The sequence below is a fragment of the Eubalaena glacialis genome, chromosome 12 (assembly GCF_028564815.1).
Source record: "Eubalaena glacialis isolate mEubGla1 chromosome 12, mEubGla1.1.hap2.+ XY, whole genome shotgun sequence".
Lineage (NCBI taxonomy): Eukaryota > Metazoa > Chordata > Mammalia > Artiodactyla > Balaenidae > Eubalaena > Eubalaena glacialis.
In genome coordinates, this window is record NC_083727.1 from 16,214,669 (window position 1) to 16,227,578 (window position 12,910).

Genomic DNA, 12,910 nt, shown 5'->3' on the forward strand with positions numbered 1-12,910 from the left:
TTCCAGATTTTGTTTTACCTTTATATTCTTTAAACTTCATGATTTACAACTAAGTAACTGATTATCTCTGTAATTAGAACTACATCTTTGGATATAGGAAAACGTGTTTGAACAAACAGAAAATCTGCAATAGAAAAAATTAGAAAGTCCTCCTAGTACAACTAGAGAAAAGTTTCCAATGATGCATACATGTAAAATTGCTCAATGTTTTAAAAAGTTGAAGGCCAAAAAGAAAACCAAGTGTGTATATATATTTAAATATTTGGTAAATGATTGAACAATTGTCCATAGATTTAAAAATTATTCTAAATTTAATACAAATAGTTCAGTCTTATCAAGGGTAAAATACAGGTGTGTGGAAGCCTGAAGCTTATATAATTGGGTAAGGGGGGAACCTCTTTATGAAGGAAAAAAAAAGGTAGACTAAAAATAAGACTATGCATATAAAATTTGGTATAAGGCCATGAAGGACCCAAAGCAAGTGAGGGTCCTGAAGCTTAAGTTTCATTAGCTTCAAGCTAAATCCGCCTCTGGTTATAAAAACAAAAATCCTTTTTGTAATTCCTTCATCATTAAATTATGGTACTAATAATGTGTATAAAAGGAGAAATTTTAAACTTATTAATGAAAATCTGAACTCTTACTTGATACCAAATTTCAGTAATTTCAGTGATATGTTTGCCCCTTTTATACAGCAGCAATCATACAATTATGTAGTTATATAACCACACTAGAAGCAAAATGAACTTCGTAACTATATCTGATTCTAATTGACAAGACTGATAGCTTTTTAAAACTTTTTTTTTTTTAAAGAAGTGGCTGTGCTCCAGTTAGAATTCAAAGAAAATAGCTATAACTACATTAGGTGAAGAATTAAAATGCAATTCCTAGTAAGGTATCCCAGAAATGGCCAATCAAAATTAGTCAAAAGTAAAACTCAGTTTTGAACAAACTGAGTTAGATTCATTACCATTTTTGCCATTACCATTCATTCAAAAGGTGCCTTTCCTCTTTCCAGAAAACAAAACTGAGAGGTCTATTAAACCTATAATCACCAGTTTACTTATTAAGAAATCATCTTAGAATAAGTACCTCTGTCAAATAAAAGTAGATTCTAAACCAAGGAAGCAGTAAGGCCTTTCTTATTTCGGCATTTAATTTCAAGTAGTCTTGGCTAATGTCACTCTTACTTACTGATCTCACTCCCTCCCACTGGAGAGAGTGGGAAGGGAAAGAAGGAAGAGAGGAAAAAGAGAAATCTTGGCTTCAAACGAAATACCCAGATTATGTTGAGACATAGAGACAAAAGCGGGCGTTAAAGTGAGCCATGCTGTACTGAAGATTCGGCTGCATGCTGCTGGCCCTTTGGGAAGGTGTGTGAGACCTGGGCACTCACGTACAGAGTCCCCTCCCCTCTCCGGGAACTTAGAGTAGATTAAAAATTGGCCAGCCTGTTCTATAAAATGGTGAGTTTCTTCCTTATAGTGGTTCTGAAACAAGAGTGGAATGTAAAACAGGCACAGGTTGTCAGACGTCTATGAACCTGATTGACAGAGAGAAATCAAGCTGAGAGGGAGAATGTCCTCTCTGGGATTCTGACACCTTCGAAACTGGGACAAGAGTATCTTTTCCCTTCTTTCTCTTTACAACAATGGTATAATAGAGATGAACTGGGGCAGGAAATGATGACCCCTTCTCTTCAGATGACAGCCTTTGTTTCCATGACCGTACAGCAGCTATAAAAACGAGTTGCAAATATAGAAACAGAGTGGCTGATACTAAAATAATCTTAGAAAGTGTGGCTGAAAGCCTCTTTAAAAAGAAAAACACCTTTGTGCCAACCAAGTCTCACCCCCCTTTCCCAAAGATGAGTTAAATCAAAAGAAGGACAGACCATGCAAAATTTTTCTATGTTTTTAATGTAGTGAATTTCTGATGTTAAAATGGAGCAGCATAAAGGTGACAACCAAAAAAGCGGCTCTTGTAGTCTAATCTCTTAAAATCCACACCCTTTCACCTTGCATGTGTGGAAGAAGAAAGAGCAGAAGATAAAATCACTTCCACCTGGACCACTGCTTTTCTTTATCTGTTAAAGGCACGTATATCACTCCCATCAGAGGTTTCATTTTGACACTGCCATCTTGTAGCTTGTCATACTGCTCCAACATCTGGTTTCCACCCGCAGGACCAACTGGCAATATCAATCTTCCACCAGGCTTTAACTGGTCTATTAGCTAAAAGAAAAAGAAAAGCACATACACACCAAGCTATAGATTTTATGTTAATAGTCATTTTACATCACTATACACAACTTTCAGTGTCCATGGGCAGAAAGCAGAAATGTACTTTATTTAGTACATACATACTTCCAGTGTTAAACTTGTTACTCAATTACCCACTCACTCATTTACCTACTGACCTTCCCTACTACAGTACAAATGCTCTGATGACAGGGACTGTGTCTTATTCATCTTTGTGCCCTTAGCATCTAACACAGTACCTGGTACAACTGCAGTGCTCAAAATGTTTGAGTTGAACCACATAATGTAGGACTATCCTCTTGGGAAGGTCAAAGGCAAAACAGGAAATTTCAATTCCTGTATGCCTATTTTGAATCTTTATAGTTTGGAGGGGAGGAGGGGAAGTGTAGAAAATCAGCAAGGAATCCCTATCCTATCTAAGAATTTAAGGCATCACTGAACCAAAAATAAGGCAACCTTGGTTTTATGACTGAACTTAGGATTACTGGCACCGTGACATGACGAAGGAAGGTAGGGCTGGAGTCTCTGCAGCATTAGAACAAGGATGCCCTGTCAATGAAGAACCAAAACTACTCAGTGAAAGCCCCTCTAGTCAGAAAATTTTTAAGTCGCATGTCACAATTTGAATGTAGCCTGACAGGTGACCACTGATCAAAAACGGTAAGGAAGAAACCTTACTTTGCATAGTATTATCCCAGGGAAGGGTGTCCTTAATTAAAATTTTTGTTGTCAGCAAGTCTACCTTATTTTTTCCCTTTTAATTTTTCTAAATGTCAAGGTTTTTAATGAAAAAATAGCAGACTTCTTCCCCCTACTCCAATCTTGCTCCCTAAATCCACTCATTTTAAATCCTTTTAGCTGTCTTCTTTTATAGTGTTTACTTCTAAAGCATGTCTTTTATTTTTTTTAACTGAAATATAATTGGCATATAAATATTGTATTAGTTTTAGGTGTACAACATAAAGATTTGATATATGTATATAATGTGAAATGATCACCACAATAAGTTTAACATGAGAACTTTTAAGGTTTACTCTCTTAGCAATTTTCAATTATATGGTATAGTATTAGTAACTATAGTCACCATGCTGTATAATATTTCCTTTTTTATTTCAAATTATATGCTAGATGAGGACTAAGCTCTCATACATAAATAGCTGTCCCTCGGTATCCAAGGGGGATTGGTTCCAGGACCTTACCTCTGATACCAGAATCCGCAGACACTCAAGTTCCTTATATAAAATGGTATAATATTTGCATATAACCTATATATCCCATATACTTTAAATCATCTCTAGATTACTTATTATACCTAATACAATGCGAATACCATGTAAATACCAGGTGTGACAAATTCAAGTTTTGCTTTTTGGAACTTTCTGAAATGTTTTTTTCTGAGTATTTCGATCCATGATTGGTTGAATCCTTGAATGTGGAACCCTCAGATACAGAGGGCCAACTGTATTCTGCTCCTTTCCCCCAATCCAACCAATATCATAATTTTTTATTAAAACCATTTTCAGTTATGACTGTGTAAATGTAATTTGCAGCTGAGCCAAGAGGTACCCAATGATTGTTTCCTTTCTTATATAATAGCTGTTTTCCCTGTAGTTAAAAACTGAAGGTTTTTCTTTTTTCATTCACTTAATTTTCTTTGCAACTGTTTCTAAATCTTGGTACCCTCCCAGCTTCTTAATGAAATTTTCACACAGTCAAATCTATCTAATTAGTGCCTGCCTTCCTTTTTTTTTTTTTTTTTTAACTGCTCTTTTTTCTTTTTTGGTAGGCTCCCTTCTAGTACCTTCCTCCTCTGCTCTAAATCTGGACGGGTTATTCTCCAGGCCTGCTGCATAGCGTTCATACTGGGACTTCCTTTGCAATAATCCTGGAATCCTGGGAACTCTTACCACCTCTCTCTTGAACAAGATGTCCTACCTTCCTAGATACCATGGCTGCTTCTTTTCGGTTTTTCCTACTGTCTCTCTACTCCCTCATCTTTTGATGATATAATTAAAGCAATTCCTCCAGAAGTATTCTGTGAAACAGTATGTGGAATATTTTTAAAGACAGAGATTGAGATAGGCAAATCTAAAATTATCTTTATTCTATGTATTTAGTGATATGTGTGGGTATAGAATTCAAGATTGGAAATCATTTTCAATTCAGAATTGTGATGGTTTGCCTCTGACTTGTTCATTCTAATGTTGCTTTTCTATAGTCTGATGCCTTTCTGATTACTGACCCTTAAACGGATTATCTGTTTTGTTTTTCTGGAAACTTTTGGAATATTCTCTTTATCTGTAACATTCTGAAATTTCATGGTGATATTGTGGTTTTTTTTTTTTTTTTTTTTTTTAATTCATGGTACTAGGCACTCAATAGATCTTTTCAAACTATAGAATCATGTCTTTCAGTTCTCAGAAATTTTCTTAGGGCTTAGGGCTAACTGTTCCTCATAAAGAATTTCAAGTAGCAGCCCCTCTTTTCAGGCCAAGGCATCATCTCTGGTTTCCAAGGTCCTGATGCCTCCAATTTCTAAGCTTTTTCTGAGTTCTGCAGAGCAAACTGCTTCTGCATTGATATACCCCTCTCTGCAGTCTCTTTGGTTCAACTTCCTTTACCCTTCCAGGTCAGTTATTACTCCAACTGCTTTCTGTCTTCACACACTGTAGAGTTCAGGATTAAAGGTATAATCTCCTAGATAACTGAATATGGAGTTTGTGTTTCCGTTTCTTGTTTTTCTAGTTGTTTTGGGGTGATATCCAAAGGAGGCATAAACATCTTTATTCTCTTAAAACTGGAAAGCCCCTTCAGCATGCCTATCTTCAAATTTAATCATATGTAAAGAGCCCCCCCGCCCAATAATACTTCCAAGTGCTACTACAAATGTTCAAATTCATTCTGAGCTAAAGCCAGAAATACCCTTTGAGATCATCTTAAGGTCTTAGTGGGGAAGATGAGCCCTGTACCCAAGACCTTTCATTTAAACACAGTTCTGTTTCAGATTTTAGGTGTTCCTACTAGGCTGCCAATATTTAAAAAAAAAAAAAAAAAAGTTTAAAAAGTTAAGAAACCTACTGATCATGTGTTCATACATGAAAATTCATTACGTTATTCATTTATGACTTGTACACCTTTCTACATCATGTTAATACTTCAATTAAAATATGTTAAAACCACTGGTTTGGTCTTTTTTTCAAACAGATAACAGGGCCAGAGAAAATAGCTGATTTTCCTAAGGTCATTCAGCCAATGAACAAGTCAGTGACCAGAACAAATCCCCTAACTTTCAGCTTCTCATAACTGTGTAAACACACAAAAAAAACCACTTGCAGGTTGGGGAGTAGATGAGACTGGGCAGAAGAGACACTGTCACTTTTAGCCCCTTGCCATCTAGTCAAGAACTATGAAAAAATCACATGTAATAGAAACCTAAGCCAAGGAATATTTGGGCTGACATAAGTTTATCAGAGTCTTACTAAAACGAAAACTCAATTTCGTACTTAAATATTTCCTTGACTATGTAATATATACTACTGGAATATCCTTCCCTCTCACTGCAACTATGCAAACCCTACTAGTCTTTAAGATTCAGTCCAAATTCCATTCCTATAAGAAGTCTCCTTGACTATTCTATGCAACATACTCTCCCCCCCTTGAACTCCTACAGTACATGTTTTCTTTTCCCTTCAATATCTATCATACGCTGATACATGTATGACACAGCTCTTCTAGAACATAAGGTTTGTGAGGATAAATGTATGACAAATACTTCCTGGTCTTACCCATGCACCTAACATAGTCTTGCACGTTCTGGTATTTAACAATACACCAAGTGATTATCAGATCATGAACTCCAGAGGGGCTGTCCCAATTCTATTGGTGTACTAGTTCTTAGCCGAATCAAATAGTGCTTTAAATAAGACAGCCATGAGCTGGGGCTTAGCAATTTTCATGTCATTTATACAACTGTCTGCATATGAAAAAAAAATGCCTACTAACTGCAACTAAAATGCACAGCGTTTCAATTTTTAAAAAGTTGAGCATAATTATCAACCAAAAAGAAAAAAAAAGCACAACATAACATAGATGATATTTTGAACATCAATAGAAGTCATTTCCTATAAATTTTTAAGAGCTTTAGTTGAATAAAGCATACAAACACAGAAAAAACCCAACTCACTGCCTGGGGCACAACTGGGGCTGCAGCTCCTACATGAATAGCATCATAAGGGGCTTCTTCGGCATATCCCATTCTTCCATCCCCCACTGAAAGAAAAAACAATGCTTTAAAAATCTGTTCAGATAGAACTACCCAGTGTGAAGAATTATAGGAGATTTAAAGCAGGGAAAGGATAGAGTTTTAGATAAATGATGCTGGGACAACTGGATATTCAAAGAAAAAATAGATACTTGGACCCCCACCTCACACATACACAAAAATGAACGTCACAAAGATCAGAGGTCTAAATGTGAAAAGTTAAAATGATAGTGCTTCTGAGAACTAATATAAGGACATATCTTCATGATTTCAGAGTACCTTAAACAGGATACAAAAAGCACTAGAAAAAAATTGGTAAGTCTGACTACGTTAAAATTAAGAATTTCTATTTATCAAAAAAGTACAGGATGAGAGTGAAAAGGCAGTTCACAGAGTGGGAGAAGAGATTGATAATATGTATAAATAGACACAGGGCTAATATAAGTAACTCAATATCTGAATAGGCATTTCACAAAAGAGGAAATCCAAATGGCCAAACATATGAAATAGTGTTCAACCTCACTGATTAATAGGAAAATACAAAATTAAAATCACAGAGATACTGCCATACATTAAGTGGGCAAAAAAAAAAATCTAATAATACCAAGTACTGGTAGAGATGTGAAGCAATAGGAACCCTGATACATTACTGTTGGGAATGTAAGTTGGTTCAGTCACTTCAAAAAACAGTTTTTGCAGTATCTTTGGTCACCCTATGAACTGTAACAACACACCTACAGAAATGAGTGCTTGTATGATGAGTGTATATAAGCATCTGGACTTACGTACATTGTGAATACATCTCCAAATCAGAAACAACCCAAAATATCCATCTACAGTAGCATTAATAAACAAATTCTGGTAATGTTCCTACAATAGGATGCTATACAGCAATAAAAATGAACTATATGCAAAAAGAAGGATGAATCTTACAGACATAATAATGAATAAAAGAAGTCATTCATCATAGAATATATACTGTATGGTTCCATTTAGCTGCAGTTCAAGATTAAATTAAACATCACTTATGGAAATGCAATTAGGTAGTAAATGCATAAAAGTAATAATACTAGTTACCGCTAGGGAAAAGGGAGGTAGTCATGATGAGGAAAAAGCAAGCAGAGAACTTTCCAGGTACTAATAATGTTCCATTTCTTGATCAGTGTGGTGATTAAACAGGTGTTTGTTAAGCTTCACATTTATGTTTTATGCATATTTTGATGTCTGTTCTTTTTCACAATATAAAATGTGCTCACATGGAAATGTGTCCATGCATACTGCTGAATGGAAAAAAGCAACCTAAAGGACAATATGTAGAGTATGAGTCAATTTAAAAACCATGTGTCTGTGCAGTTTATTCATATGTACATTTATATGTCTAAAAAACTTCAGGAGGAAAAAGAGGGGCTTTTTTATCTTACACATCTCTGCACTGTTTAAATTTTTTATATTCGACACTTGTTACTTTGATACTACTTCTTAAAAAGCAATGAAGAAAGAACTCAACATGGCATTTTCTGAAATAGTTAAGTCATGTCACCCATGGTCAAGGTAGAACCAGTGTAACATTTTAGAGTAATTGCCTTTTCTTGCTTAGTACTTAAAACTGAATGTAAAAAAAAAATGCAATAATTAGCTCTGAGTATTATTTAGCTTGCATGGGATTTTTCTGAAAACAAAAATTCTCCAGAGAGGGGGCTTCCCTGGTGGCGCAGTGGTTAAGAATCTGCCTGCCAATGCAGGGGACACGGGTTCGAGCCCTGGTCTGGGAAGATCCCACGTGCCGCGGAGCGGCTGGGCCCGTGAGCCACAACTACTGAGCCTGCGCGTCTGGAGCCTGTGCTCCGCAACAAGAGAGGCCGCGATAGTGAGAGGCCCGCGCACCGCGATGAAGAGTGGCCCCCGCTCGCCGCAACTAGAGAAAGCCCTCGCACAGAAACGAAGACCCAACACAGCCATAAATAAATAAATAAACAAATACTTAAAAAAAAATAATGACTCCCTTCTAAAAAAAAAAAAAAAAATTCTCCAGAGAGGAAATTTTTAAAGTTTTCTGATACTTACCAACCAGTTGCACTCTCCCTGAAGACAAAAGCATTGGATCATCCTTTCTGACATTATTTACTGAGTCGTCTACTAGCTCTTTAATGTGGTCAATTCCTATGACTTTTCCACTAGGTCCAACCTGGAAGTGAAAGAATAATTCAATAGTTCACTGGTCTAAGTTTATTTTTCTAAAGCGTCATTAAAGTATTTCTTTATCCAAAGTCATATTCTGCAATGAGAAATCAGGACAAATAAACAGCTTAAGCCTCCAACTAGATTGTTAAACATTCAGTTTATTATAAATTATTTGGCAAATACAACTTTCTCAACTATAACCCTCAAATGAATAATGATATTTCAGTAATTAAGAAGCTAGAATAAATTACAAAAACTTGTAATACTAAGAAAAATGATAGCTTTCTTCAATTTCTAATTTTTAAATCCAGGATCTTGAAGTGGGACTTAGCTACCAATATTAAATGGTACTTATTAGTGCAACCATTTTTTATTTAAATTTCATTTAAAAGTGTGACTTTAAATATTAAAATATTACATTAAAAAAATTTTTTTATAGGGATTTCTATACCTGATTCTACTGCCACATGTGGGAAATATAAAAATACATAAGGCCCCAAGTATAAATATTAATTGTAAAATAAATTTAACACAATAAAGACTCTGAAGTCGGACCACCTGTGTTCACATCTAGGTTTCACCACTTACTTACAACTATATAACCTTGACAAGTTATTCCATCAATCAGGTTCCTCAACTGTAAAATGAGGAGGAAGGCGGTACATACCTCATAAATCATGTGAGGAGTAAATAAGAGAATACAGGAAAAGCATTGAGAACACAGACTGACACATGGTAAATGTGTGAAAAACACTGATTAGTATCATTTTCAAAAAGATAACTCAGAAATCTAATGATATTTTAAAAAATGATTATGCCTCTGAAACCATAAACATGTCAAGTATAGAGAACAAGTCATTAATTAAATACCATTTCTAGTATTTAGTTACATCCCAGTAGTGAGGGTTTAACTTGTACAAAACAAGTCAAACAACTGAAAAGAAGTATCTGAATCCTTATTGTGTGCCTGGCACTGTTCTGGATGCTTAGGATACATCAATGAAAAAAAATCAGACAAAATTCCCACCTCTCTGGAGCTTACATTCCAGTAGTCTGCCAATTATATATTCATAGCAAATTAAATGGATTCTAGTCCTAAAGGATCCATAAATCCTAACTTAACTAAACCATACCCTTCCAAGCTGGCCTACAGGTACAAGATTTTTCATAATCAACCTGATTTGATTATCTGAACACAGATAAACCTTTACTTCAAGGTGCTTGAGTGGGCCTCCAGACTTATACTCTGGATAGTCATTTACCAGATAAGCCTCTGATGATAAAATCTGAAGTATAACAAACAACGCATTTTTATAAGAGCCTTTTTCTTAATGTAAAGAAAGCTCTCCTTCAATCCCAATAAACCTGTAGGAGTGTTTGGAAATCAGGCTGTATTTTGTTCTGCCAGAAGAGTACTTGGAAGACTGAAGTTTGGGAGCTACTGGTTGCCACTTTGTGATCACAGAGAAGAGCATATCTGAAAATGAAGCCAACATGTGGAGGAAAGCAAAGTCAAACCAAGAACCAGAGAGAAACCCATTGTCCATAACAACATCTGATCTTCTTCTGAATCCAGCCATACAAGAAGTCAGATATACCTCTAGACTTTTCCATTATATAAACCAAATAAATTCCCTTCAAGTTCTGCCACTTTGACTGAATGTTCTGTCACTTCAACAACAACAAAAAGAAATCCTAGGTGATACATATTCTAACTGCTATCTTAATAGAATTTAAAAAGGAACATAGAAAACCTTCGAAAACTGCTAGTGAAAACAATACACAGCCAAATCATATAATATGCTTCTGTTGAGGCCAGAATGGTAAATAAAGCTCTTACCATACGTGCAAAACATGCAGTAAGGATTCCACTTCCAGATCCTACATCAAGAGCTTTAGCTCCTTCATGCAGTTGATCAAATAGAAGTTCTAGTGCATATGCATGCTGCCAAAAGAAAACAAAGCAAGTATTCATTTTTTTTTCAAGACTCTATAAAGTATATATACCATGGCATACAAATAAAGTTGCTAACTTGTCACCAATTTTTCTACTATTGTCATCTACCAAAACAATGAAAACATATTATATACTTATATCTACACAGGAATTACGTATAAGAAAATTCTTGTTTGATTAAAATTCTTGTGTTTTAGATAAAGTGTTCAGTAATTTTAGATCTCCAGTGTGTGAATTTTTTAAATTTAATTAATTCAAAGTCAAAAGCTACAAAAAGATTTACAGTGAAAACTCTGCATCTCACCCCTATCCCCAAACAGTCTCACTCCCTAAAGGCAACCAATGTTACCAGTTTCTAGTGATTTCTTCCAAACATATTCACTTTATGCATATATAAGCAAATACATATGCATTTATAAATTTATTATACCTTGAAGGAGCTTCCTTATCACTATTTAGTCAGTGTGTTCACTCTTTTTTAAGGCTGAAGAGTATATTTTTGTATGAATGTACTGTAGTAATAAATATACCTGATGAGAGATATTTAAGTTAGCTTCAATCTTCTATAACAAAAGAGATAAAATAATCTTAAAAGGTGTACCTGTAAGATAATGTAATAACCTTTTTAATAATCTTATAAAGTATATCTATAGGACAAATTCCTACAAGTGGAATTAAGGGGGCCAAACGATATATATTTTTATATTTACAGTATATATAAACGACAAATCAAATAAAATCATGTTGGTTATACTTTGGACCAAACCAAGAAATAAAGCCTTCTCTACTCCATCCTCTTTATAAACTTACATTTTAGTGCTTTTCCAAAATATGAGGTTAGAATTAATAAATGTTATCTCAAAAGCTGTCCTTAAATGCCTGGTATATTCATTATTAAAAATCATCAGATCCAGTAGCAATAAGCACATTCACTATCAGATCTTGGTTGATAAAAATACATATCCATGAATCCACAGTGACAGTAAGTAAATACATCCTTCCATACATACATAAATGGAGAATAAGGAGAAACTGTTCTCAACTGTTTTTGTTTTTTTTTTTTAAAGTTAGGGGTTTTTTTTGTTTTTTTAATTAATTCATTTATTCATTTATTTTTGGCTGTGTTGGGTCTTCGTTTCTGTGCGAGGGCTTTCTCTAGTTGCGGCAAGCGTGGGCCACTCCTCATCGCGGTGCGCGGGCCTCTCACTATCGCGGACTCTCTTGCTGCGGAGCACAGGCTCCAGACGCGCAGGCTCAGTAATTGTGGTTCACGGGCCCAGTAGCTCCGCGGCATGTGGGATCTTCCCAGACCAGGGCTCGAACCCGTGTCCCCTGCATTGGCAGGCAGACTCTCAACCACTGCGCCACCAGGGAAGCCCTCAACTGTTATTAAATATAGATGAAATGATGAACTTAGAAAACTGCCATTTGGCAACCATTTCAGTAATAACTGATTGAGGCAAAAATCACAAATGGATGCTAAAACTAGTGTATTATCATTTGAAGAGTAACAAGATACTTACATACTCTCAAAGTGTTTGCCCTAGACACTTATTAATTACAAAAGGGAAAAGTAGTAACTTTCCAATGGAGTTCAGAAGTTTCTTGGTGGAGAAACCTGATTGACACGACCTCAGTCAGATGATTAAAGTTAATATCACCAATAATGGGACACTCTGACATCACATGACATCTGCTAAAATACATCACTTCTGGGATATTCCAGGCAAAAATGCATAACTCATATCTAATCAAGAAGAAACATTAGACAAACCTAAATTGAGAGGCATTCTATAAAATAACTGGCCTATAACATTCATAAACATTTTCAAGACCATAAAAGAAAAGACTGAGGGATTGTTCCAGATTAAAAAGACAAGGCAGTTGAATGAAACTCCTGATCTGCAACTTCCTTTTCCTATAAAAGACATTACTAGAACAACTGATGAAATCTAAGTAAGGTCTGTAAATTGGCTAAGTGTTTAATCAATGTTAATTTCCTGATTTGGACAACTGCACTGTGGTTATTTAAGTGAATGTCCTATTTTTAAAGGTAAAGAGCATTCTGCCTGCAAATTACTCCTAAAGAGTTCATGAAAAAGGAAATATATATATATGTATATATATATATGTGTATATATATATGTGTGTGTGTATATATATATATATATATATATATATATATATATATATATGGGGGAAGGGAGAGAGGGAGGAGAGAGAAAGAATAAATGATAAAGCAAATGAAGT

At 35.2% G+C, this 12,910-nt stretch overlaps 1 protein-coding gene across 2 annotated transcripts in view; it reads right to left on the reverse strand.

Annotated features, from left to right (window-relative positions):
• The window catches only part of PCMT1 (protein-L-isoaspartate (D-aspartate) O-methyltransferase), a 47,466-nt gene that overhangs the window by 6,971 nt on the left and 27,585 nt on the right, over positions 1–12,910 (reverse strand). Inside the window, exons 4-7 of one of the 2 annotated variants that reach the window (XM_061207618.1) lie at positions 10,544–10,648; positions 8,587–8,707; positions 6,445–6,530; positions 2,065–2,234 (exon numbers count right to left, since the gene is read on the reverse strand). In XM_061207618.1, the coding sequence (XP_061063601.1) occupies positions 2,065–2,234; positions 6,445–6,530; positions 8,587–8,707; positions 10,544–10,648 (482 nt within the window). Of the gene's footprint in view, positions 1–2,017; positions 2,235–6,444; positions 6,531–8,586; positions 8,708–10,543; positions 10,649–12,910 lie in introns of both variants that reach the window. The other variant, XM_061207619.1, reaches the window with a different exon arrangement.